This window comes from Diplotaxodon limnothrissa, linkage group LG1 (genome assembly GCF_057381915.1).
Source record: "Diplotaxodon limnothrissa isolate DT_005_m linkage group LG1, D_limnothrissa_male_GT1.1, whole genome shotgun sequence".
Lineage (NCBI taxonomy): Eukaryota > Metazoa > Chordata > Actinopteri > Cichliformes > Cichlidae > Diplotaxodon > Diplotaxodon limnothrissa.
This window is the reverse complement of record NC_140596.1, coordinates 28,776,014-28,799,470: the sequence shown is the minus strand read 5'-3', so window position 1 is coordinate 28,799,470 and position 23,457 is coordinate 28,776,014. Positions and strand designations below refer to the sequence as shown.

At 39.3% G+C, this 23,457-nt stretch overlaps 1 protein-coding gene across 1 annotated transcript in view; it reads right to left on the bottom strand.

The window, feature by feature from the left end:
• Positions 1 to 23,457, bottom strand: part of homer2 (homer scaffold protein 2) — a 37,715-nt gene that overhangs the window by 8,609 nt on the left and 5,649 nt on the right. The window contains exons 2-5 of the mRNA XM_085348700.1: positions 15,153 to 15,309; positions 2,756 to 2,887; positions 2,104 to 2,196; positions 1,246 to 1,388 (exon numbers count right to left, since the gene is read on the bottom strand). Coding sequence (XP_085204826.1) covers positions 1,246 to 1,388; positions 2,104 to 2,196; positions 2,756 to 2,887; positions 15,153 to 15,309 — 525 coding nt within the window. The remainder of the gene's footprint in view (positions 1 to 1,245; positions 1,389 to 2,103; positions 2,197 to 2,755; positions 2,888 to 15,152; positions 15,310 to 23,457) is intronic.

Below are 23,457 nucleotides of genomic sequence, written 5' to 3'. Positions count from 1 at the left end.
CTAAATACTTTTTTGCCCCACTGTATATGCCAAGAACGGCACCGCTATAGTTCAGCTGGTTAGGCAGGTTAAGCAGGAAAGGCTGCAGTGGCCTTTGTGTAATTAGTACCAACTTGCAGTGACTTTTTCAACTTTGTCAGTTTCTTTCTAGGGAAATTAATGAGAACTACAAGATCTGTAAAAATGAATTGTTATCCACACCACTCATGCAAATGTTAATGTAGTTCTTACTTTTTTTAGGGGTCTATTGCTGCCAGTAAAAATTTGCAATCCCTTCCAGTCCACCCGCACATCTGGATCAAATAAATCCAATATGATATGGGATTTCATTTTATTATTATTTTTTCCCCCAATTTCCTCACTGTGGTTTTAATTGACTCTGATGGCCCGGGGCCCAGGGTCATTTTAATCTCATCTGGAATCACATCTGGCATTTCATGCAATTACCAATTTGTACACTCTACATCTGGATTATAAAGCCCAAATAACCAAACGGTGGACTGGAGGAGCATCACTCTTTGGATTATATGCTTTCTGAGCCCTTTTGGAGTCATTACTGCTTTAAGTAACAGCAATAAAATAAAGAGAGAGAACATACGAGCACAGTTTAATATGCATGAGTGTGATCAAGAGCTGATATGATCTGGATTGGGTTTACACACTTGCATGCTTGTAATATAGTAGTTTATATGTATAATATAATAAATATTGAGCAAGCTGTTCGATTGGACGAGTGTCATGCCATAATTATGCAGTACCTGTCTCACTGAAGTGTGTCCAATCTGCTTATTTTACATTCAAACAGCCAGATTTCAAACACCTGTGTGGTTTCTGTTTGATGCCACAGGAAAAGTTTATACAGCACTTGCATCAGCAGCAGCAGCTGCAGGCCAAGCAGTGTGTGAATTTTTATTACTTTTTATTTATTTGGTTGTGATGAAACAGTTGCAGAGAAGTAAAATCAGTTATAAAGTATGTGTTTTAGTTGGTTTGCATCATCACACAGTATGAAAGTTCTTGTTTGAACCAGCTGTTTCCAATTCGATTTTTCTATTTTTATTCTTTTTTTAAAAACTGAAAAAAGAAAATTGTTGGAAAATGTGTTTTCATTTGGTGAATACAAATTTAAATATAAGCACTTTGATGCAGCCCGGGATGTGAATCTTGAGACTGATATTTAGTAGATTTGAAACAGGATTTAATCACATATGATTTCACATTAAGTTGATGAAATAAAAATCTTACCTCTGCTCTACTGCACTCTTGAGACGTTCATTCTCACTCTGTAGGAGAGCAGCCTCCGGACCGACGTGAGAGATTTTCTCATCATCTGTCCCATTAATGCTGGATGCCTGGTTGGTTGAGGGTGTATCACGACCAGATTCCGACTGAGAAATTGAGGGAAACTTTTGTTTCAAAGCAGGTTTTAAGGAGGCCTGTGGTTAACATGCAGCCACCTAAAAGGGTCTCATGGGTTAAAAGACAGAACTATCTCAGAAATCCTGCTCTCTGAAAAAGGGCCCTAGGCTTCTTTTGGCAAAACACCCTGAAGACGTCAGCTATGACAGCCAAGGGTTGAGGGTAAATGCTTGCCAGTATCTATCATGTCATATGGGCCAGAAGCTTTGTGTGCTTCAGGGCTGATCCTTAGCACCTGGAGCCAGAGCGAGTAGAAAGCAGGCATGTTAGTTGTGGGTGACTGTGGCATGAACCACTAACTATCATTATCATTTATGTAGATCTGAGCAAATTTACTGTCACTGTTTATAGCTTCCTTATCCTCTAAGTTACTATTGTGCCTGCAAGGTAGCAAGGACGATCTTTGACCTCTTATTCATGACGGCTCACACTACTCCACGATTCCATTGTAATATTTAAACACGAGAACCATTAATATTTGAACATATTTACATACATAATTATGCCAGAAGCCATTTCTAAACACAGAAAGTGTATCATTTGGTGTTTGTGAAATCATTTCTCATTTTCTCTGTGGCCCTGTAAGCTTTCTGGAAGCCAACACACTGACTGTAGATGAAACGGGTGGAAAGCCAAGGAGATGAAATGAATCAGACTTTCATACGGCACAGAGATATTATTTACCTGGGAGTGATTACTCAATGTCTCCACCTTCTCTTGAGATTTGTCCCTTGCTAGCTTAGCCTGTTCTTTTACCTCCTGGAACTTCTCAGCAAACTGAAAGTACAAGAAGATATGTCAGGAAGCTGTGGTTATTAGTGGCAAGGCGAGGTTCATTTTTAAACATTATCTAAGGATGGTGAGGATCCGCGATACCCTTAAATATATATCTGATCGTTCCAGTTCTCTACCAATTTTAACTGATAACAAAGCTGCACTTTTCCACACTTTGATTTTACCACAGATTCTACTACTATTACTACTACTATTAATAATAATAATAATAATAATGATAATAATACATCAACAACTACAATAACATTAATAATAAAGAAAAGCTAACCATTTAAAAAAACCCAAAAAAAACCAAAACACAGATTCAGTTTAAGCCCTTCAACCTCCAAAGCATGATCCCCTCTTGAAAACAGTTAAGAGCCCCTGATCATAATGTCAGAGAGGCTGACCGTTAGAATAAGGGCTCAGCAGGTTAACTATACAACATTTTAAATTGATTCTGTGATTCTGGATTTTACTTTGAACCAGCAAAGAGAATCAACGAAAGGGGAAATGAGCCATCCATCAGCTTTATGAAGGATCTGCTACAAAAACCTCTCACCTTTGTGAGCTGCTGCTCTGAAGCGAAGCCCAATCCAAACACTGTGTTGGCCCTGCTGTCGGCCCACTGGCCAAACTTCTGTGATGTCTTGGTGAACGTCATGTTGGGTGTGATTGTGCTGTTGATGATGACCTGTTGGGAAATAACACATAGATTTTTCTAAGCCTAGTCATGTGTAATCCTCCCAGCATAGTTCTCAGGTCTTTCTGACACTCCTCATAAAAATAACTGATGTTGGATTTCAGCAGTACAGAGGTTGGAAAATTATGCGTCTCATTCAGCCAAGACATATTACAGAAGCTGTTCCAGCAGCTGCATTCACATAATAAATAGGCCCACCAATTTAATAAAGGACAATCCTCTATTGTAGCTCCATTCACACCAGACTACACCTGTAATATGCTGATGGCTGTATGCCAGTGCCCACACACGGCATATTGGATCATTTTAAAAGAAATAATAAATCATATAAAAAGCAGATTTATAAGCATGTCTCTGAAATATATAGCAGTTATGTGTTCACAGCTTAAAGAGTACTAATCTTTGATTATTGTTAAACCAGAGGGCATACAAGGTTTCCACATTTATAATTTAGGATGCTGAATAGCAAACACTTTGTCAACCCAGAGTTTTAAAGTTTCGACATTGTCGCGTGAATCAAACGTACCATTTTTAATACACTCCAATAACCTGTGTGGGACATTCATGTGTTCCCTTAATGTTTAAAGGGTCACAACAGAAGATGGATTTGCACCTTTGATTCGGCAAAGATTTCACACAGGATGACCTTCCTGATGCAACACTACCATTTATCCAGGATTAATTATCCTAAAGCTTATTAACATCAGGTTTGGTTAAGGATTTATCATACACCAGCAATCAGGTTGAGCTATTTGCAAAAGTCTTTATTGCATATTCAGCTCCACGCAAAAGACCTCCACTACTTTGTGATACTGATTTAAATAAAATAGTTGCAGACCGCTGCCTCTCTCAACTCACTCGTTTCATTCCCCAGTTACAAATAAAGTTTTGTTCACTAAATAATTTACATGCAAATGTAAAAAGCACACACAAATGGAAAAACACTGACTGCTGACCCGCTAACCTCTAAGCAGTTGAAGTACAGTCTCTATATTTGCCATGGTATTAGGGTTGCCAACCGTCCCTTAAAATACGGAATCGTCCCGTATTTAGAAACAAAAGTACACGTCCCGTATTGAGCTAATAAGGGACGCACTTTGTCCCGTAATACAGTGAGAATCAAAAGTAGTCTATAAATGTTAATGGAATTAACGCTTTGTTTGAAAACATAATTCCCAGCCCCTCTCCTGCTTTGTGACCAATGAGCTGACAGCACACTTATGACAATTCGAGTATGACAATTCAGATTACCGCTCATCTCATTGGTCGAGGAAAGGTCGCTTACGGAGAAAATACCGGAAGACAACAGATGACCACAACAAGAAGCATGGCCAACAGGGGAACAAACGCCGTCACTGCGGTGCAAGTCTCGGACGACAGTACACCTAAAGCTGGGCAGACACTGTGCGATTTTTTCAGTCGCGTTATTCAGCTCCTGCTCAAACTGCACGATTGACTCGCAGGGGTTAGAAGTTGGTAGGTCACGATGCAGGTCTCACACTATACCGCCCGATGCTCTGATGCGACCTGAGTGCTCACACTGTGCGTCCATAAAATTAAGGTTATAACAGAAAATCTGTCGCTCGCTCTCTCTGTCTCTCACTCACACAGACACACCACCACCATCAACTTTGCTAAATTGCTAATGAAAAACATGATCAGGCAGCTGTGATTTAGCAGCGATGTAGATCCAACTATTTTCACGGTTGTTGTGGTCGTGATAATTTTGTGAGGCCACATCGAAAAGGCTCGGATGAGCTTTTCAAAGTTCTACAAGTTGTGCCTCCATCGCTTGTGTCCAGATCACACGCTGCACAGCCGTGCTGCTCCGTCTTTTTCACGGCGTTTACGTGTTTGCGCGCGAGCAGTGTGAGCGGCTCACGAGCGATTGATGATCGGGAGCTGGTCGTGAGGTGTTAATCACTTCTCGTTACCCCACGTATACTACACGACGCACGATGAAGGCCAAAATCGGTCCGATCACTCAAAAATCGGCTCAAAATGGGCCTAAAACCGCACAGTGTGAGCCCAGCGTTAGAGCAGCAATGTTTGTTCCCCTCAGAGAAAGGGAAGAATGGGAAAAGGAAAACACCTGGCTGGAAAAAGTTAATATGGGCATGTGCAGTGAATATCAGCGCTATGTGGCCAGAAGTGTGATAATATAATTTATTTTGTGTAATAAACGACTGCAAGGATAGATGATTACAACAAATAGATGACTAATACATAAAAGTAATACATAGATGAATAATGATGATGAGTTAAGATGCGTAATCATGGGAACAAGCGGGTTTTCAAACGGGAGCAGCTGATTAGCATTAGAAAAGCTGAAATAATACCTCAGCTGAAGCCAATTGTACTAAATGCACTAAATGTGCACTGTTACAAGAATATTTTTCTTTCTATTGTTTTCTATTATTTTAAGTTAAGCAGGACAGAGTTCTTTTAAAGAAAGATTTACTTATATTCTCAAAAGTTAAGCATGACAGGCTTCTGTTTAAGAAAGAGACCTGTTTTACTGTGTTAATGTTGTCATTTTGAGCTAAAAATAAATGGCTAAATGATCATTTGTTTCACATGTGTTCATATCACAAAGAATACACATCTACTTAAATCAAATTCAAGTCAAAGGGTTAAAAAAAATAATTTCACACACAAAAAAAGAGCTAGAAAATTCACCACACTGGGAAGGGTGAAGACAACTGGGTCGCCCGGCCCTGGCCACGAGGTGTCCCTTATTTATTTTTCAGGGAGTTGGCAACCCTACATGGTATCCATTCACCTGTTGTAGCCATGCCGCAACTCAGATGCCAGAAAACATCTGCTGCAGTCTAAAATTGTAACGGGTGCATGTGTCAGTGAAGAAAGCAACACGTGTCTAAACACCATGTCAGCCTGACTTCACCGATTTGTATATCGCATCACAGTTCATATTAGGGCTGGGCCATATTATACCGTTCACGGTAATACCGGTATAATGTTAGGCAACGATAGGAAAATGAAATATCGCGATAGAATGGGAGTAAAACGCGCATGCGCAGTGCCTTTGTTTTCATACGCACATGGCCGATTGTTGAGTGAAACAGATGAACCAGAATTGGTTTGTAAAAATGGTGCAACTTCAGTGATGTGGAACTGGTTTGGTGTTTGTCCGTCAGATACACGACAAAGCACATTTTTTTGCAGAACATGCAAGCGGCCGTTGTTATTGTCATATTTGTCGGACTAAGATGCTCTTAAATCTGGGAGTAATCTGGGTCCTAAACTCCGTATGCTTCAGGTCAAACAACACTGCAGCATCACTTAGAGTTAAAAACTGTCTAAATTCTTTCATCTTTAATAAAACGATCAGCATTGCTGCTTTACCAGGTGTAACTATAAAGTTTAACTTCCAGGCATCCATGAAAACAAAAGTTATTACATTTAACGGAGTTAGAAGTTAGCAGGAAGCTAGCGGAAGTTAGCTCGCTAGTTTCGCTAGTTACCTAAGCATGATATAGCACGTTCTGACGGAGAGATTTCTGAAAAAAATCAAACGTGCAGCTCTGCTATCACTTCCAACATAAATGAAGACAGGAAACTAAACAGCAGTGACGTTTGTAGGGTTACTGAAGTTGGGCTAGCTGGTATATAATGATGTGCTACGTGATCGCTAGCGACACAGCTATGTTAGCATAACATAAACAGTGAAGCTGGAGGACGAACACTAACACTTTTCCACTTATAAAAGTTAACGTGAAGGTTCTTCATGGTTAGAGACAAATGCAATCGCATGGCAGGATACTGTAAACGGACCAAACTTCAGTCAGGAGAACAACTGAGATAATCCATCCACAATACGAGGTTAGTCATTAATATACTGCAACAACATGGGAATAGAGCAGCTGCCAGAGAATTCAACATTAATGAATCAATGGTACAGAAGTGGAGGAAGCAAGAAGAATGAGTTTAATAAAGTTTGATTTATCTGACTGCTTTGTTTCGCTTAATGTGCCTTATAATCCCGTGCACCTTATGGTCCGAAAAATGTGTACTGCACACTGCAGTTTAATGTTGCAAAGCACCTCTTTTTAACTTCAGTGGATATTATACATGGTTATGCTCAGGATATGTCAGCCCATTTCTACTGGAAATGCCTTTTGGTTAAACTTTCAGCAAGGAATTTGCATTTGCACTGTTACATTTTTATAAAGCTTTAATGTACATAAAAACCAGCTTCTTGTTTAAGTGAAAATAAATGGAAGGTTGTCTTTTTGCGCTAGTAATGTTGTGGAGTTGTATTTTGTCTCGCATCAATTATATCGTCGGTTATATCGTTATCGCAAATTTTCAAATATATATCGTGATAAATATTTTTGGCCATATCGCCCTGCTCTAGTTCATATAGACAACTCTGATCCTCTGTGATGCTAGATGTGCATGTAAACACAAGCAGCTTTGATTTATTGCTGCATGCACACAAACCCAGTCTCACTACAGAGATATAACAGAACTTAAAACCAGCACACGCAAATTATCCCAACGATTAAGAAACAATAGAAGACAGTCTAATGGCAGAGCAGCCCTTGTTTCATAGCAACATGGCTCTGAATACAGGATCTGAGGATTTAAACTGCTGACAGACTCGTGTCCCATTCTACGCCCCCACTGTCTCCCTCTCCATCTTTTTAGTGGCTGAGGTGTTAAAACTCTTTATACCACATCATTACTGGACACAGCGAGCCAAAAAGCAGAGGAGCCTGAGCGAGCGGAATAAGGATCATTAGTACGCAATTAATGTTTGTCCTCTATTTAGATCAATGCTAATGGCGCCTAGGGAGAAAGATCACAACAGGTGAACAAAAAAAAAGAAAAAAGAAAAAAAGACGACCATCAGGCAACACAGCTAAAGATTACAACTGCAATCTTTGATGCAGGCATCATTCCCACATCAAGGGTTTATAAGGAGACTGGCAATTTACCAAGGCACTGCTAATCTGATCTTAAAAATCATCACTCTTTCAGAGGCTTCTTCAAAACAAAGGTGACCCAATTTCCCCTGAAGTGGAACCTGGGTAAAGCCTGAACAACACTCCTACGTCTCATCTCTAGCAGTGAAGTGAATATTTAACAGGGCTCATAACTCTGGCTCAAAGAGAAGTGTTAAGATAAGATGAAACTTTAATGATCATTGTGGAAAAAGTGGAGTGCTGCTGCGGAATAAAGCGAAAAAAGGAAGGAGTTAGGTAAACACGCAGTAAATGTCTGCAACCAGCGGCGTATAAAATGTGAATTTCCTTTGGAATAATAATCCTCTCTTTTTTATCTCGTGTGTGATGAATGCTTTCAGATAATTCTCAAAATAATTAGGAGAAATTCTGTTTGTTTTGTTTTTTTAAGAGGTAGAAAAAATTTTTTCACTAAATTTAATTTTATTAAACAAAAACATAATGCAAGATAACTCTTGCTATAAGATTTGAAACACAGCATGATGACGTTTATACCACTGAAGCTACACACTACAGGTACAAAGACCTGAACGCAGTCAGTGCTTCTCAAACATTTTACTCCCCGCTAAGTTTTCTTAAAAAATTCATTACCATAAAATTATTTCATAATTAAACGTACAATCGGCATGTGGACTCTTAAATTGCGAGTAATCGGCAGTTCTCTGGGTGAAAATGTAGACTGCTTTGAGGTGAAGACAATATCAATAACCACTTGTTCTAATCAAGGTAAGCAAAAAAACATCTGTGAAAGTACAACAAATCGACCCTTGAAGCAGATGGGCTACAGACTACACCGGATACCACTACTGTCAGCCAAGAACAGGAAACTGAGGCTATAATTTGCTTGGCCTCAGCAAAGTTGGACAATAGATCAATAAATGTCACCTAACCTGATGAGTCTTGACTTCCGCTTCAACGTTCAGATGGTAGGGTGAGAATTTGGTGTAAACATGAAAGCCATCCAGCCTTGGTTCAGGTTGCTGGTGGTTGTGTAATTGTGTGGTGACATATCAACAGATCTTAAACCCACAGAACTTTTGGGATGTCCTGGAACAGGAGATTATCATCACCTGCAGCCTAGGAATCTGCAGCAATTGCATGATGAGGCATTTCTGAAGGCAAGAGGGATTTATTTCTCCCAGTTTTTTTTTTGTTTTTTTTTTTTTTAAAACCAAAACAACAAAGCAATGTCAAACTATTCCATTATTTTCTGCCATCTTGAATACATCTCATTGCTGTTTTATACTATATATTAATAAAGAAAAACACTGAGACTAATTAAACTACATACCTGTAACTTTATACCTACTGAACTAAAAGTATCTGCAGAGAAAGGCTCAGTCATTGCATTTACAGTATCATCTGTAATGTAACATGGGATACAAAGTTACCCCCACGAGACCTGTGACTGTATGTTTGGCACGCATATGTAAACGACCCAGTGAGCAAGCCAATGAGAGAGTGGGAGGGTGTGACGGAGGAAAGGGAGGGGGTGCAGAGTGACGCTGGCAGCTGTGTGGATGGTGAGCCGGGCTGTGGATCAAGTGGCACAGGAGGCACAGAGTGAAGCTCGGCAAGCTAATGGCCTGAGGGTCAGCTGGAAACTCAGAGACAGCCAGGAGGTTATAAGGGAAAGCTTCCTCGGCCGATTAGGTGTCTGCAGAGTGCACAGAATCTGCAGAGTCAGTGATTAGGAAAGGAGATGTAGAACATGAGAGATCAGTTATCAAGCACCAAATACCAGATGACTTTTTCATGGTTGGAAAGGAAAAAAAAACAAAAAAAAAAAAAAACACACCAGCTGAAGTTATCTACTGATAATTAGGACGAACAGGAAGGAATCTTTTTTTCTTAAAAGGACATACAAAAAAATAAAAATCTGAATTATGGTGACAAATGCGCAGTGAGGATAGTCATTATGATGCTGTGGTATATCTGAAACACAGCCAATGATAGGTGAGACAAAGTCTGCCATGTCCTGTCATTAAACCAGAAAGCAAAGTGGAAAAATTGCGATTGCTCATCAGGTAGAGGTGTGATGCAGATGAAAAAATGTTCAGTATTTCTGTATGTCTGCCAACTGCTTTAATGTCCTGATGCATTTCATCTCACCATATATTAAGAACTGCAAAAAAACAAAACACTGTTCCTCGGTGGTGATGACGCAAGTTTGGTTACCTAACACCACTTTTAACTCAACTTAGCAGAATGTATTTTTTTTTTTACAGTTTTTGTGTGAATTATATTTGTTTTGTACATCTGCTGATGTTTATGACGCAGAAAGTTGAATTAATAAGTCTGCTAGTTCAACATCCCGAATGTAGCTTTTGATCTCTGAGAAAGCCAAGACCTTCACAAGGTCTTTGCAGACCTATAAATCCAGGTGTTGCCTGAATAGAGGGTGTATTTGTACCTTGAGTCACAATAAATACAACACTTCTGTGTATTTATGCTTCAAGTCTTGACAGTTGTCTGATGAAGTGCAGCTTTTTAACTGGCAAAAGTTCAAATGCGTGCTTTTAGATTTATTTATTTTTTTATGTTTCCTGTCCTCGTTTGTTTCCCCTGTTGAAAGAGTCACTGATCTGCAGCTTTGTTTACAATACAGAATTTGCTGATGCTGGGACTTCACACTATAAAAGGTTGGTGCAACTGTGTCATAATCCTTATGGATAATTGTGCTGGGACTGATAACAGCCCAGTGCATTCTCTCTGATGACAGCTGGGCATACAGCACAATATCCAATCGACTAGCTTGACGTACCAGACACTGAAAGGTGGAGTGTGCATATCCCCTAGATCCCCAGGTTTATCGGGGAGGGTGTTAGTTTTTTGTTTTCTTGTTCTTGGATGGAAACAAACATTTATGGCTCACAACTTCAAAAAAAAAGGAAAATTAGAAAAAAAAAAAAAAAAAAGACTTAGTGTACTCTTTATGAGCAGATTGATGATAACAGGAAAACTTGACTTTTTGATAGTTTGATACAAACTATGCTGTTTAGGCAAGACCAAAACAACTTTAAAAAGAATGAATAAACCTGATCATCTTGTTTATGTTCCAGCACAATTAACCCTTATTTTTCCACTTTCACAAACAACATGTCACTGGTAGCACTGTAGAATACTTAGCACTTAATAAAATAATTATTTCAGAACCTTCAGGTTTTGGAAATTTTTTTACTCCTTTCTTCCTTGGTATGGGCAAAGCAGCTGAATGCCAACATTTCCCAGCACATTAATGAGCTCTGGCTAGGTAGCAGAATATATATTTGTTTGACAGTTTTGTATTTAACAGTCAAAAGTGACGATTGACAGGAACAGCGAAGAGAAAGGAGGGTATGCCATGCAATGAAGATTGCCCTGGCTTAACAGACATTGTAATAAGCAGACAAAGTGAATGAATACAATGAAATTACTAAATTACACAAGCATTTGATGAATAAAAAGCTCATTTGAATTCTTATTACTGGCGGAGACATGTCTTTTAGCCTACAAGCCAAACTCATAAGCTCATGAGCTTTAACGTTAGTGCTAGAAACTGGCTGTGCCAAAAAAAAAAAAAGAAGATACTTAATGAAGTGTCAGAAAGATAAATCTAAAAAGAACTGAGTGTTTTAGGCATTACCTCACAAAGTTATCATACTGGGAATTATTTATAAAGTACAGCTAGATGTGTCCTCACTGTGTTGTCACAGCACTTGGTACATCGTTGCATGAGAAGCACGATGCAGGCTGAGCGACAGTCAAAAGTGCTGATGCGCTCCTCTACTTGCCATATCATCATCAGCCAGTTGCCCAGACATCATAGGTGGATGAATACAAGCTGATGGTCTGTCATAGTTAGTGCGTGCAACAGCACAGAATTCTTCTAGACAGACCTGTCTCCCTTGCAGCAACTGTGCAAACTAGAAACTATATTTAACATCTATTTGACATGACTCAACGTTTCTTCGCTTTTGGTTACTTTGCTCATATCGACATCACTTTGACTCACTTAAATTAAATGGATAGGAGGATAAAATTAAAATCAGCAGGAGTCTGCTCCTTTTAAATTGCGATAACATTTGAGAAATTCCTTTTCCCTGTACCTCGCGTACAGCGGTTCCCTGCAGAGATTTTATGACACATAATGTTCTGTTAAGGTTACAGAGGAGGGAGAAGGAGGAGGACAACAACAAAGATGACAGGAGAGGGAGAGAAGAGAGAGAGCACTCATGGCCTTGAGGAAATAGAGGACAAAAATTGATGCTTTTAGACATGAAGAAATAATAGTCCCATTATCTTTCTCACAAATAAAACAGACATGAAGTAGTAGATATAGTTTATCTTTAGTAATCTATTGTCAGCTGTTGTCATCCCTGCAGATCCATAAGTGCTGGCTGATGACATAACACATTAAAGTCTTGCCTCTGTAGCTGTAGGAAGAAAGCTTTCAATGCTTTGAAGCTAGCAGAGCTTGACTCAACAATGCTTTGCTGGAGAAGAGAACCGATGCTTCTTTTACTTAAAATTGTGCTGTGAGGCTTAAACTGCCCAGAAAAGTGAGTTACAATTCTAAGAATGAACACAAGCTCTTTACAGTAGAGCCAGATGGTCAAAAACATACAAAAAGAAAAAACAAAAACAACAAAAAAAAACATGCTTTGCACTAAGAAGACAGCAGGACATGCTTGCTGTGCAAAAAACTCAACACCGATATGCTGACTTCCTGTGAGAAAGCCACTCATCGCCTGCTGATAATCTTAACTCCTCAATCCTTTCACCGAAGCAGAGAATTGAAACTATCAACCAATCCAAACATCTGTCAACACACCCACCCTAAAGTGGCTCTGCAGGTAAACTATGTGATTTAAGACTCTGAAATGTGGTTGCCTAACAGTGTCAACAGAGGAATATCGCTGTCCTGAGGCTCCTCTAGCTTTCTACACAGACAGAAAACTGATCGCCATGGAAACGCATAATGTACTTTTTCAGCAAGCAGAGGAAGACTGTGTGAATATGGGATGTAGACAAATTCAAGTGGTGTCCATCATCACTTGTATTATTTAATCTTAGCACTATGCTCACAACTACAAAAAAAAAATCACTATAACACAAGCAAAAGTTGACACTTTCCCCCTGCAGTGTGGCCAGTCTTTAAAAACTCTACCACCCTCAGAGTATGACGACTGTTGGCTTTTTGTTGATGACATGAAATTACAGATAATTGAGTTTAATTGTGACTCCACAGGTCGGCAGCTCTTTGATACTCTTGTTAATCTATTAGAGGGGAAGATTGCTAATATTTCAACTTACATGGCAGTTATTCAAGTTAATGTTATGATTAACATATTTGTTTTGCAAAGCTCCATGTCTGGAAACAGTTTAACTAGGCAGAAGATCCTAGGTAAGCACAGAAATCATCAATGTGTGTCCCATATTCATATTTTTATGTGCTGTGTGTGCTTTTAAATACATTAAATCCATGGAAACAGCTGGCAAATAAAAATGCAGAGCTCACACTTTTTTTTCCTCCCTTAATTGGACAGTCAACACGAACATTTTTATTTTATGAACTGTAACACTGCATTAATTTTAAAAAATATTTTATTAGATGTATGTTTATACAGTTAATGGAAAGTACAACTGTTTAATGGGCAATTCTGAATTTTAAGGTCTCCAATTAACATTGCTATAACAAGTATACACAGTTTAAACTGTAGCAGTACCAAATGCAGCGACAGTATAGAAAGTCTGTTTCAATGTAGTCTATTTATTACATTTAAACTACAGCCAACCTTTACATGACCTCATTTCCACAGGCTCAAAAGTAATTGGACAAACTAAAATAACTTTGAAAAGTCTTTAACATGGTGATGAAAATCCTTTGCAGTCAATGATTACCTGAAGTCTAGAACCCATGCTCGTCACCACATGCTGTGTATGCGCTCTGCCAGGTCTCGACTCTCACTTGTTTGTGGGTGTCTCTGCCTTCAGTTTTGTCTTCAGTAACTCCAAAGTGTGCTCTGATGGTCTGAGATCAGGTGACCAACGTGCACATTGAAAAATATCAAATTTCTTTCCCTTGAGAAACTCTTGGGTTGCTTTCACTGTATGCTTTGGGCCATTATCCTTGTGTACTGTGAAGCACCGTGGGATCAGTTTTGATCTGAGCAGAGAGTACAGCCATGTACACTACAGAGTTCATCCTGCTACTTCTATCAGCAGTCAGATAATTACTAAATACTGCTGAACCAGTTCCACTGGCAGCCATACATGCCCATACTATAACAGTGTGTTTGACAGAATAAGTGTTGTGCGTCAGATCATGTTTCTCTCCTTACCTCATAGATTTCCCTTCCTATCATTCGGGTACGGGTTAAACGCGTCTTCATCTGTCTAAAGATTTTTATTTCAGAATTACGCCAACACGTTTGGAGATCTTCCAGCGAGGTCTAATCTGGTTTCTTTCAGTTGCATCAACAACTCTCACATAGACAGTTCCAGTGAACTGAATGCAAGTTCAATACTTGAATCAACTCCAGAATGCTTAATTTGTCATGGAATAAATGGTGAACAAGCCTGACAAGACATGAAACAACTTGTCAGTCAACTGTTACTTTTGAAACTCTGAAAATGGGGGACTGTGCATAAAATGACTCATTACTGAACAGCTAATGCAATGGTTTTGTCAAACCCCTTTTTTAAGCTAAAAGTCTGTACTTCAATCACATCTTGATCATTTGATCATTAAAATCCACCGTGGTGATGCACAGAGACAAACCTAGAAAAACTGTGTCACTGTCTGACACTTATGGACCTAACTGCAGGTGTCAGCCAGTCCGGTTAGACAGTTATTTCAGCTTAGCACTACATGAGTAGACTAAACTTTGACGCTTTCCCCATAAAGATGAAGTTTGACCTCAAGCCTCCTGTTACTAGGGCTGCTCCCAGTAAGTAGGCTTTCAAGGTGTAAAGAGTTAATCATACAACAATTCTAACTGCTAAATATTGTGACCTCAAATAGAGCTGATGTCATCTTTTTCTTTGTCATTGTGCAATAAATTTAATATCAAATTATTCAGACAAACGCAGAGGAGTTGCAGGAAACCTTAAACATTGCCATGTTGGACTAACGCTAATCAGTGAGAGCAGCAAATGCAATACTGACATGCTTGGCAGCACCTTTTGTTCAATACTATTAAGTGTTTCTCTCGTTCCATGTCTCCCGAGGGCAGTTATTGATATTGATATTGTTACACAAAGATACAGAATATGCACACACATACCTTGGTTCCATCGACACTGATAATGCGGTAGCTGTTACGCGTGCTGTCATAAAAATAGGAGACAGTGACAGCCTGCTTGCTGGCAGGAACCCAGTTCTTCTTGGTAGTTGGGTCGATTTGGAAGACATGGGCCCTGGTGGTGTAGATCGGCTGCTCCCTGAAGAGCAGAAGACAGAGCAGAGGGACGATATTAGAGGGCGATTGAGATAAGACACAACATGGAACTACAGCTCAAGATAACATCCACTGATAAACGAGCCAAATCTCTCTCACACACAACACACACAAACAGAGCTATAGGGTGAATAAAAGCTTTATCACATAAAGTCTGCAGAGACCGTGTGCTTTGTGTTCAGAAATGCAGAGTCCTGAGAGTCTTAGTGTGGACAGGCAGGTGATAATGTAACACAAACCCTTAATTCTCATGGCAACCCAAAGCCATTAGCACATTAACACCCCCCTTCCCTCTCATAAGTGTCAGTAACACACTAGATGTTTGGACTGTGCACTTTTATGTGTTTAGAGAAAGATTTTTCTAGTGCACCACAGTCAGATAATTGACTTTTCTCACACCAGCTGCCTACTACTGGATGCAATGTTAATCTAACCAAGTGATCACATTGTCAAAACAGTTTTTACACTAAACATGCACAGTGCTAATGGCAACATGTCACTCTGATAATGCACATAATGCTTGCCCATTTTCTTAGTATGTTATTATCATGTCACATTTGCAATTACCCACATCCAAAAGCAGTTTTTGTTTTGTTGAACAGTTTATATATTGCACAGCACAAGGCACTGAATTAAACATCAGTTGGATTAATTCCTAATTATGATTTTGCATACATTTGCCATCATCATGAGTCATCTTTTATAATCAAAGAAAACTGCTTTGTATTACTTCGCTTAGCTTGAATGGTAGCACGTTATCCATAAAACACCGATATTAAACCTGTAAACTAATGGGGATTCTTAGGATTTATCGGCAAACGACTGTACTGGGAAACATCGGTAAAATGGATTCCACTCATTACGGGAATTATAAGTAGATAAAAGCTCTGCTGAGCCCGTCTCTGACTCATTTCAGTGTCCACTTTTAGAAAGTATTCACAAGCTGATTCAAGTTAAGCTTTTGTCCAGCCCAGTTTTACTGCCACGTCTCTGTCATTATACTCAAGCAGTTCTCTCTCCATTTTCAATCTCTTACAGCCTCATTATAGTTTAATCATTTTTAAGTGAAAAGGTGAAACCACACTCGACTTAAAAAAAAAATAATAATAAAATGTATAAAACCCAAGTCAGCAATAAATGTGATGGAGAAAAGTTCAAAATCATGTCATCTATCCGTGGGAGTGAAGTAATCTGCCTCTCAGCCATGAGCTGCACACCGCCCTTGTGATTCAGAAGAGCATCAGCATGAGGAGCAGGATCAAGGCGGCTGTTAAACTTGAATGACCGCAGACTAAATACAAATGCTCCTCCTCTCAATGACATCCACAGACACACCTTTATGATTCCGATGACAGTCCTGCTGTTACCTGGAAACATAGCCTGACTCAGTAAGACAAGAAGTGGATTTTCAGCTTTCACAGCTTTTAACAGAGGAGAAAAAGAAGAGAAAAAAACCCTAACCTTTTGCAAATAATTTGAACCCCACGCTGAAATAAAAACAGTACAAAGAAAACACATGAAATAAAACCAAAATTGATGGCCTGTATTTGTATAGCGCTTTACTTAGTCCCTAAGGACCCCAAAGCGCTTTACACTACATTCAGTCATTCACCCATTCACACACTGGTGATGGCAAGCTACATTGTAGCCACAGTTACCCTGGGGCGCGCTGACAGAGGCGAGGCTACCGGACACTGGCGCCACCGGGCCCTCTGACCACCACCAGTAGGCAACGGGTGAAGTGTCTTGCCCAAGGACACAAGGGCCGAGACTGTCCGAGCCGGGGCTCGAACCGGCAACCTTCCGATTACAAGACGAACTGCCAACTCTTGAGCCAGAAACTGTCATTTAAATGTTCATCTATTACTTAATATTTTGGTGTAGTATGAATGACCCAGAGGTTTTTAAATCAGTACGGTAAGATGTAAAAATGTAAAAACTTTAAAACTAGTTAAAAGTCCAAAATGTATGCCCCTTTTCACATTTTCCAAAGTCTTTGGCGGGCCAATTCTGGGCCCCAGACCGTATGTTTGACACTCCCCGATTTAAAGAATGCAGACACTGAGTGATCTTCAGGTGACACTGTATTAAAATAGACATGACTCTGTAAATCAATTAAATTTCAAGCCATTGTGATCGCTGGGTTCAGTAAAAAGAACACATCGGTATCTACTACACTATTACACAGTTTCAAAGCTTGTGGTTAAAAATAAATAAATATTAAAAAAAAAACAAAAAAAAACTCCATTTGAAAGCAGACCATCCATTTTTAGTGTTTCAAGGCAACTATGCAGAAACCTAAGACTGAAAGAGCACTGCCGCTAGAAGCAAAAAAGTAATAAAAAACAGTCTGCCTTCTCTTTAATGATAGTGCTTTAAAAGGACTGGACTCAGGAGGGTTAAAATTTCCACTGGAGGTTCTCATTTCAAAAGGCGAGTGCAGGTGGTTGAAATACTCCTCTATAACGTTCCAAGAGTGAGGAATAATTAAGTGGAGTGGCTGAGATGAGAGGGATCATAGGACACCTCAAGAACTTAATAATGGATACAAGCTGAAGAATGTGGGGAGACAGATTCAAAGTACTTGTTGGAAATCAAAATGTGAATTAAAAAATACTTTCAGAGACAAAATATAGATTAGAAAGATGCCACTGCTTGGTACAAATAACTTGACTGTTGTCAATGCTTTGTTATTCTGATTGCAGTATATTTTAGTAGCTTGTTCTGAGCACATACTGATCATTTTGTTATCCTTTCTTTAATTCCAAGGGCCCTCCAACCACCTCCAACTGGCACCAAAAGTGCTTCTGTCCCACAAGGCACAGTCAAATGCATTGTGAAAACTGTGCCTTCACAGAGGAGTGAAATGCAATGAACCGTGCAAACATGCATAACACACTCATGAACAATCCTTCCTCAAAGGCATCCAAAACATTGCAAATGGTTATAGAAACAGAAAGTGACATAAGTAATTGTGTCAAGAAGGGGGATAAAGCCTCTGGGGAAAAAATAAAAACAAATCTACAGCTGATCATCAGTTGTATGAAATGGGTGTTCTTGTGACTGTCGCTTTAGGAAAATAAAGAAAATGTTGGATTGCAGCCCCCCCTCAGTGCTGACATCGGGGAGTAAGTGGGCTTTCACATGCTGTTCAGCCATCTGAAGAGCACTTCAGTGGAAGCATATTGATGCCTTGAGTAGTGAGCTACAGTACAAGCACAGCACAGTGCAGTTCGTTCCCACGTTCCTGGAAAACAGGGAGAACAAAATGTTTGCTGGTATTACATGTATTTTGCTGCGGTCCATAGTGTGTCGGACCCACACATTTACACAAGCCCATACTGTAGATTCTAGTCTTTTGTTTTGGATTTCACCTTCAATTCTCCATCTAAAGCTAAGACCTGGCTAAAATGCACTAAACGCTGAACTCTAATCAGAATCAGAATCAGAATACTTTATTGATCCCTGGGGGAAATTATTTTTTGTTACAGTGCTCCATTTTAAACCAACATTAAGACAAGACAGACAATACGCTAACTAAGAATAGTACAATATATACACATATATATACATACATACATAAGTCACTTATAAATAAATAGTTGGAAAAGAAACATGTGTAGTTGTAGCAGCAAACAGTGTGTAATGACTGCAACGATAGTAAAACAGCCCTTTTGAGTCAGAAATTTGGATGCTGTGATGTATGAACAGCCCTCAAGGATGATCTGTATGTTACGCCATATCTTAAGCCAACATCAAACTCCAGGGCAGAAAAATTAAGTTGTCATTTCCTCAAATGGGCACTTCAGGATATCTCTAAAAGCCACTCCACCCCCACAGAATCCCAGGTTAAAATACTCAACTTTACAGCCGAAACGTGTCTCTTCAGGCTGTCTGTTTTTCTGTCTCTATAGTAAATCCACCTGTTTGTGACCACTGCACAGAGTGAATTTATGTTTAAAAACACATCAGTTTAAATTGTGTTGAGGCTTCGTGGGACTGGCAGCATTGAGTCACATGCGGATTTCTCTTAATCAGTGTCAGGTAGTAAAAGACAAAAAGGAGTCAGCTGTTAGTTTTTCTGGTTAGTAGATTTAATATAGTGTTTTTGCTAGCTTAAATTAGCATCTCCTCTTAATATCAAAATGAGTAGAGTTGAATCCCGATAACTAGTCTAGCTAGCCAGCACAAGCATTAGCTCACCCAAACACAGTCATGGCCAGTTTGAAGAAAAATGATCAAAATACCACCATTTCCATCTTATAAGCATCTATAAGAGTCATTCTGTCCTCTGATAATTAGTGATGATTTAATGATAATTTTATTCTCTGTAAAATCCCAAATGTGCTTCTAAAACATTGTTTACATATCACTTATCTGCCTCCACAAAATCTTATCACTTGGACTTGGACTTTTATGGCACTTTTCTACTCTGAGCACTCAAAGCACTTTTTATTACAAGCTGTATTCACCCAATCACACATTCATTCAAACAAGACTAGACTTTGTCTAGCATTCACAATCTTATGGACGCATCGGGGAAAACTTAAATTCAATATCTTGCCCAAACCAAACTGGAGCAGTTGGGATTGAACCACCACAGCAACAGAACCACACAATTTTTTCTACTGCATTATATTTTCTTTGTTATAACCCTTTTTACTGTTTCATTACATTCATTTTCTTGGGCTGGTATCTTCCTTCCTTAAACATATGTAATGGTTCTGAGCTAGATACACTGGTACAGCTGCTGTAATGTGATGCCAACAAATCAATTTTGAACATTTTAAGCACGGGGATGTGCTTAGGAAAATTAATCAAAATCATCTGAGTTTTTTTTTTTTTTTTTTTTTTTTTTTTTTTTATTTAAAAATCTGAACAAACAATTTTTCATGCTGAGAAGCGTACACATGTTTGATTAACAGGGTACAGATGGTCCCATTGTTGTTGCAAAGCTTCACTGCAACGGGCAAAGTGACATGTCTCATGGACAGAAATACTTTAATGCAGTTATGAATTGCCGGTGAAAATAATGTCAGACAGACAAGCTGGCAGGCAGCACATATTCATGAGCTAATAAAGCTTTTACTTCCATTGGGATTATGGTTCTCACAGAAATGAAAGCCTAATAAATTCACTGTCCCCTTTAAGCCTAATCTCGGTCTTCATCTGCTTTGGGAACAACAAAACCCATTATACAGATCACTGTTGTCGCTTTACATAGCCACACGCGCTGACCTTTGCAGTGCCAGTGTCTCGAGCCAGCTCAGACTGGCAAGGGAAGGAGGAGTGAAAGGCCGCTGCTGAACACATGGATGCACTCACACAACTGTTTAATGGATTTGTCTGATCTGCTTTTCTCAGATAAAAAGCATTAGGTTGATTGATTTTACTAGATATAAAAAAATAAATGAGGAAAAAAAGAAAAGAAAAAAAGACGACAACATTTGGGACTATGACCACTGGATACTTTGTCCCGCTGCCTGTCAGGCGTTCTCTGTCCCCATCTGGTGCTTTGAATAATTTACAGGTGTGTGTGTGTGTGTGTTTCTATGTGGGGGTGCAGGTCTGAGTTAGACTGCACTGTCTATGCTTACATACACCTACATACGCACCTCAGGACTGTACACACTGATAACGCAGCAATCGTGTTTGTTGTGTACCAGCAATAAGATTTAAAGTGAGCTGACAGACAGATCCGTCTACTCAGAGTACCCCACCTATAAATACATGCATTTTTAACCCTTTCACACATAGTGGTCACTAGAGTAGACAGCTATTCAAAGGCTGTTTTCTTGTATCAGCCTTTCACAGAGTCAGTGTTGATGGTATACTTGCACATAAACCACTACATTGGACACTGATGTGTCACTCCATACCCTGCCACCCACTCCAAAAGGTGATGTTGTCCACGTAAGTGGACAAGTAAAAAAAAACACTCTTTGAAAAGTACATTTTTAAAAAAATGAAGCTCAAAAAACTATTTTTTCATGCCTAAGGTGAATAAAAATCCTGATTGAGATTGTCATAATTCATGCATGAAAGGGTTAAAAACAATCTTGCCTTGAGAGTAATAACTCACAAAAACTTATAACTTAGGTAGGTAGCGATTAGTCTAACACCATACACAGCTAAGAAGGATTATCATGCAGCTTAAAAAAGACATTTTAAGATGATACAGGATGGCATGGTGTTCTGAGAGGAAGTGTGAATAAACAGCAGACAGCTTCTATCTTTGAACAGGAGCCTGGGATGGTGATTTTCATGCAAGCGCTTGCAGTCACTTTGCACTTGTGTGCTGCTACATCTGTGCAGATCAGGCATGTTTTTCTTTCAGTAACAAAGACAAACAGCTTTGTCCAGATTCCTGAGTATAGGAATCCACTCCGGGCTTACCGCACCCACAGACAAACTTTGCTCATCGAGCTCTCGGTCTGATAGAGGATTTAGAAATCTGAGGTTAAACGCTAAAGCATTTAACGTCACTCAAACAGGCTTTGAAACTGGTTTAACAGAAATCTGCTGCGTCAGCAGCTTCAGCTATGCGAACTGCATTCTTTACATCCCTACAGAAAGTTAATGTGTCTCACTAAACACAAGGAAGCTCGTATCACTGCAGTAAACCTGTGTGACAGTTTAACCTCACAAGGTGGTAATGTTTGAAAATTAAATGTGGAGCCAAGGGTGGTTATGTAAAAACATATTTGGGTAATTTTTCACATCTTAAAAAAAGAAAGGTTGATCACTTGTGACAGTAAGGCCCGATTCTTTAGAAAGTTCAGTGTCATTTTTTCTAGCCTGCAGTACCGTTACAAAGGTGTCAGATCGCTCACTAAATAGGTTAGAGAGATGGCATCGCCACACGCTATCTGGGTTTGCACCATGTCTCGGGCATTAAATGTGCAAGATAGAGCTGGGCGATATGAGATTTTTTCATATCACGATATGTTTTTTTCATTTCAGGCGATAACGATATCTATCACGATATAAGCCAAATAACTATATTTGTAAGATTTAAATGTGCCATTGCTCACAAGTAAAATGTGAAATAATCAGCAGCTTGTTTTTATTTAAATATTTATTTCCCATAATAAGTTCAACAGGGTAGATGTACTTAAGGAACATGAGACTTTTTCAGATAAATAAAAGGCAAATATTGCAAACTACACAAAAGGCAGCCACTAAAGCGTTTAAGTTTCAAAATAGAACAAACAAAACAGACTAAATTGTCAATTCCACTTAGAAACAAAATATTAATTCTAAAAATAAATCTTAGTTTGTTTTACAGAAGAACAGACAAAACTGACTAACTTTTGTCAATATCAAATAAACTGAGAACTAAAAGGAAATTCTCAATCTCTCCTTGTTGTATAGCTTAGCTTTTCAAACAGTTTTAACAGTTACTTTAGTCTGACAAAAGCCGAATGACGAATTAGCGCTTCCAGTCAGAGACTGAGGCTACGTCCACACGTACACGGGTATTTTTGAAAACGGAGATTTTCCATTTTCGTTTTAAAAAATAATCCCGTCCACACATAAAGGCAGAAATGAAGGAAAACGCTGCTATGAACATGCCAAAGCAGCAGGTGGCGCTAGATTCCTAACCGTGCCTAAATGTTGGCCAATCAGAAGTCTAGAAGCCTCGGTGGGAAAAAGTAAACAAAGCTGGGGCATAGAAGCAGAACCGAGTCGTATGTGTGGACGGACAGTAACTGTGTGTATATGTAAGCATTTAAACACTGCAGAGAGTAGAATTAACAGTAACAGTATTGTAGAAATTCATTTCACCGAAACAATAACGTGGCGCAGTGTGACGCATGCACCAGTTTATTGTATTTCCAGACTTGCTTTCGGCACAATTTACAGTGCACGCTACTCTGTTTTTTGTCAGACTTGAAATAGCCGAAATACCGTCACACTACGGAACTTCTATGGCTCTTCCGTTTGACAATCTCTCCGGCATTGGAACCATCATCTGTTTTCTCTTCGGTCACGCTCGGTTGATTTTTCTAGTCGGCACACTCATTTCCTCCATTACGCGCTGGCTCCATTACCCGCTGGCTGCTTCCCAAACAAACACACTGCGGCTTGGCACTTGTGCTGTACGTAACAAGTCACGCGACGTGACGCT